General features: G+C 40.6%; 1 protein-coding gene across 1 annotated transcript; it reads right to left on the reverse strand.

Annotated features, from left to right (window-relative positions):
- LOC135471050 (amidase-like) lies at positions 1-5,044 on the reverse strand. The gene is made up of 10 exons (XM_064750099.1): positions 4,938-5,044; positions 4,473-4,599; positions 3,497-3,669; positions 3,192-3,331; positions 2,447-2,647; positions 1,992-2,066; positions 1,647-1,803; positions 881-943; positions 420-707; positions 1-212 (listed from the first exon to the last, which is right to left on the reverse strand). The coding sequence occupies exons 1-10, from the start codon at positions 5,029-5,031 to the stop codon at positions 1-3; spliced, it is 1,530 nt and encodes a 509-aa protein (XP_064606169.1). The 5' UTR covers positions 5,032-5,044.

The following is a 5,044-nucleotide window of genomic DNA, read 5'->3' on the forward strand; positions in this document are numbered from 1 at the left end:
TTATATTGAAGTAAATGTGGGGTTATCTCTAATATGTTCGAAGGCATATGCCACGTGGAGGACCGTAGCGTCATCAAAATGTCTGCCAGTAATCATCATGCCCACCGGAAGTCCACCGCCCACGTGACCAGCATTCACTGAGAGAGAAGGATGACCAGTTGCATTGAACGGAGCTGTATTCCTTCCCAGGCCACTGCCAGCCGTTAGTCTTTCTGCGAAGCATACAGTTAAAACAAGGGATTGGGAAAATCGAGATATTAATAAAATTTGGTATACATGTATTAGCATGAATATGGTTATTGTCTAACACTTTTTCATTGCATGGTTTAGCAGTACTTTTTATCGGAAATCGATGTGTAGAGCTTTTCCTTCGTCTTGTTTGGAAAAGGAACTGATCTGTATTAAAACTTCACGCTTACCGGCGACAGAGGAGTCCTGAAGCAACACATTAGGGGCAGTTTTCAATGTAGTCGGCATTATCATGACGTCATAACTCTCCAACACTTTATTGTATTCAGCTGTGAGGAGACGGACCAGATTCTGTGCCCGTGCGTAGAACCTGCCTTTGTAGGTCGTCATTAAGTGTTTCCCGAGAATCATTGCTAGACGCAATGGCTCAGAAAAATTAAAAGGACGTGATGTCTGTCGATGTGCTACTTCATCCAGCAATGACAAAAAGCGAGTTCCTCTGAGGCCAGCAGGAAAACCTTAAAAAGAGAATAAAGACATGCATGGGGGTTGGCCTAGTGTTTATGGCAACCGGAATTTCTCCCAAAGTGGCCATAGAGTTACATTTTCCTTCATTTCCCTGATAAATTTTTAGAAAAAAATCTATTTAATGTACAAACGGTGGAAATTACAATGGTTTTGTATAACTTACCGTGATCTTTCATCATTGTTTGGTAGGCACCCTCCATCGTAAGTGGTGTGAAAATGTGAAATCCTTGAAGAATAAAAGCATTTTGGAGTAAAAATCAAATGCGGTTTGATTTATCGATACATACTGTGCCATAATTATGTATATGTTCCTAGATAATGTTTTCCAGATACTGCATCAGAAATGATCTTCACAGATATGAATGCTGAAATAAGCAGTAAAACAGTACAATGGTTACTATGTGCCGGTATTCAACCTAAGCCAAGTTTTTCGAGACTACAAAGTAGAGTGAGTGAGTGAGTGCTTGGGGCTTAACGTCGTACTTAATAATTTTTCAGTCATATGACGACGAAGAAATCCTTAGAGTGCATGTAATGTGCCTCCTTGTTGCAGGACGGATTTCCACCGCTCTTTTATCTAGTGCTGGTTTACTGAGATGCCTTACCAAAGGCAAGTAAGCTGCCCCGCCCGAGCAAATTATACTGATCAACCAGTCGTTGCACTATTCCCTTCATGCTAAACGCTAAGCGAGGAAGTTACAACTTCCTCTTTTAAAGTCTTAGGTGTGACTCGACCCAACAAAGTAGAGTAAATTAAACAAATATTTCATCAGTATAAAATGACCATTATCCTGCGTGATACAGTATATGTCTTGTGCAAAGGCAGGCATCGTATGGCAGGCACTTTAATGACGGCTAACTTTCTGCTATGTAATCATTAAATTATCTAACCCTTGTCCTTGTCTATAAATTGCAGAAAAAAGATGTACCATCTGGATGTATTGGAACTCTGACGCTCTCTACCACGGCACCCAAGTCTTTTAACTTGAGAGCAGCATTTCTGACAACTTGTTCTACTTCCTGCTGAGCGCCGTGGAATCCCTCTTCAACAACAGCAATGCGCATTCCCGTCAGATCTTTGGAAAGCTAAAACATTATACTTTTAATAATCATCCTTGTATAGTTTGAAGCACAAATAGTATAAGACATAGCAATTGCACACTAGTCAAATACCATTGACGTACAGCGAAATATATAGAACAGTTCACAGACAAATCTACAGTAAAATGGAATGAATTCATTGTCAAGCTATTTTAACCAAAAGTGGCATATACTATAGCTGTATAATCCTGTGTTGACACATCCTGTATCTGCCTTGGGTCTCTGCCATCGTCATATCCCGCAAGCACCTGTGGAGAAGCAATTATTCCATGTAGTATCTGTTCAACAGATATATCATATACAAAAATGGCAATTTCATCAGACATGATGAGTAACTCAGAGCGACAGTGAAGGCAGAGGCCAATATTACAGTGTCCAATGTCCGTAAAACTTTGTATACGGGTCAACTGAAAAGTCATTGCATGTTTTATTACATATGACTCTTCTATTTTCGGTTGTCACTTCTAGATGACACCTACGGCGGAGCAATATCTGCAGCAGAGCCACAGACAAATGCTGATTGCACACGATTCCTGCGGTCGTTTGTATCAGACCTGGACTGACCGCAAACAGAATTATTATAAAAATATTTCAACTCAGAATATTGCACAGTTTAACTCTTCATTACCTCGAGTAGCAGTGCACAGTCGGACACATTTCTGGTCATAGGCCCTAGGTGATCAATGCATGGTAACATGGCCATTGCCCCTGTGTACGGTACCAGTCCGTAGGTAGGCTTGAGTCCCACTACACCGCACCACGCAGCGGGGATTCTGATAGATCCTCCCTGGTCTCCTCCAACCGCCAAATCAACCTCACCTGCTGCCAACTGGAAACAGAACGACGTGGATGAGATCAGTTGTCTGAATAAACCATATATATATATATATATATATATATATATATATATATATATATATATATATATATATATATATATAATTGCGATAATTCACAACTTAGCGTAATTTTTTTACAGCAGCGTGAAAGAAAATGGACTGTCATAAATAAATCTGTGTCCCATTCAGAGATACCGCATGTAATGTTATGTGGGGCGCTAGAGTTGCACATTCCTACGGCTAGCCTTTGCAGTCCAGCCGTATGCTTTAACCTGGCGGTAGGCGAGATTGCACTGAAGCGTTCGGAGCACTCCATTAAACTTCACTCTGAATGTTCCTACATGTGCTCTTGGTAAAACCCACACATTGTTTGCTCGTTGACCTACCTTGTTCAGAATGCCTTCAAGACTTTGAAGATGGCAAGGGAGATACCCGTAGGCATTTTCATTATGTTATATCCTTGGGTACCATTTACTGTATGGTATTTTACTTTGCTGTATTGATCGGTTCACAGGCCAATGTTTGAGTCCTTACCAAAGCCGCACAGCCAGAACTCGACCCTCCCGCCAGATGGCGCTTATCGACTGGATTTAAGACGGGTGCTATAGAATTTGTAAAGCCTCCTGCATCAAAGCACATGTCATCGCAAGCAGCTTTTCCCACAATATGCCCTCCTACGTATAACACACAAAAATAGGATATATATATATATGTACAATGTAACCTCATTCAAAGAAATGTATACTCTACATGTCACTGGAAATAATATCCCATTTTCACTGAATTCACTTGCAATAAATAGCAGAAAATACAAAAAACAAAATCATCTAATGACATACCAGCATCTAGGACCCTTGTTACTACGGTGGCATCAAACTCAGGAACGTAACCTTCCATTATCTTAGAGCCGTTCATCATCGGGACTCCCGCCACAGCCGTGTTGTCTTTGATCCCCACTCGTTTACCTGATAGTTTACCTGTAGCGGCACCTTTGATGTCACACTTGTAATACCTGAGAATATTTTAGGAAAATGTTTAAGCATTTGTGTTTAGAATTTGTACGGAAGGCTTTGTCTACACGTTGGATGCCCATGAGGCGATACTGTAACGGCCATATGAGAGACAAAAAGCTTCCTCAATACTACTTTTGATGAAACCTTAAATCAGACTTTGAAACCCCAGATTCCGAAACCGGTCGTTCGATTGAAACTCACAGAAACTTACACAACTTGTGTATATATTCTTTATATATGGAATTTACAGTGGTCTACTTTTTTGTGTATTGTTGCGTGTGCATCCAAATTAATCTACCTTTTTAGGTTCTAGAGTTCCCAAACAGGCCACCTAAAGGGTACAAAACCACTGGCAATGCATGTGCATCGTATGTAGTCGTACATTCTTTACAAACAGTAATGATGTTTCGAGCTATCTTTTAAAATAGGTCCTGGATGCAAGTCGACTCGAAAACCTAACAGGTTGCAGGCATGACGGTTTTATACCTCTGTTGTGTGAAAGAGTAACGCAAAGAGGTGCCGGGTGGGATAAAAGGTGAAGGTTGGGGGTGCTGGGGAGATTGAGGTCTGATTGGTGTGCATTTGTTGTGAGGATTATTATGACTGACCAAATTATATACGATGTATTGTTCCTCCCGTATTGTTGCGACTTGCTCTGACTTGTAGGGAATGTTGCAGCTATTGTGAATTAGTGCGTTTATAATGATGTTTTATTGAACAGAAGTAAATACAATGTATTAAAGCATCTAAAAATCAAATTTTTGGTCGACTAATGTCCCTACTCTGAAATTATTAAGCTTACCAAGCGTTGTATGGGTTTTGGTCTGTCGTAGGGCGGTGTCCACAAGTGCGGCCATATTTAACCTCAGGCACGACCTCAACTATTTCATCCAACCGCTCGTAAGACCGCAAGATGACATTTATACATTCTGGAATAGAAAAAATAAATGTGTTCATATACTGCAAACCACAGGATGGTTAATGTCTCAGTCTGTAATAAGGGAATCATGTATTAGACATTGGTCAGCAGGTGGAAACGCACAGTCGACTAAAAGTTTTGAGCACGAAGTCCATAATCAGTTTTAAACTCTCTTGAAGACAAGACAAGAAACAAGATACAGACTCAGGAATTAAAGCTCATGTTTACCTACTCCTGGTAAACCAGTGTTACATACACAATCCTCTCAGTGACGTACATAGCCATTGTAACCTGTCTTCAGAACCTATTCATCAGCATGCTCTTTGTGCAACACATACAAACATTTACCTGTGATTTTCTCCGCTTCTTGTTCATAACAGGGGATGTTGAGCGACTTGGCCTTACTGAGAACGATATCCTTCGATATAGGACGGACTGCCATCGGTATTCGGTTG

Source organism: Liolophura sinensis, chromosome 7 (assembly GCF_032854445.1).
Source record: "Liolophura sinensis isolate JHLJ2023 chromosome 7, CUHK_Ljap_v2, whole genome shotgun sequence".
NCBI lineage: Eukaryota > Metazoa > Mollusca > Polyplacophora > Chitonida > Chitonidae > Liolophura > Liolophura sinensis.

Coding starts and splice junctions, on each gene's coding strand:
- LOC135471050 (XM_064750099.1), bottom strand. CDS start 5,031: ATGGCAGTCCGTCCTATATCGAAGGATATCGTTCTCAGTAAGGCCAAG. Junction 3,670..4,472: donor CAAAACCCATACAACGCTTG/GTAAGCTTAATA, acceptor AAATATTCTCAG/GTATTACAAGTGTGACATCA. Junction 1,804..1,991: donor CACAGGATTATACAGCTATA/GTATATGCCACT, acceptor ATAATGTTTTAG/CTTTCCAAAGATCTGACGGG.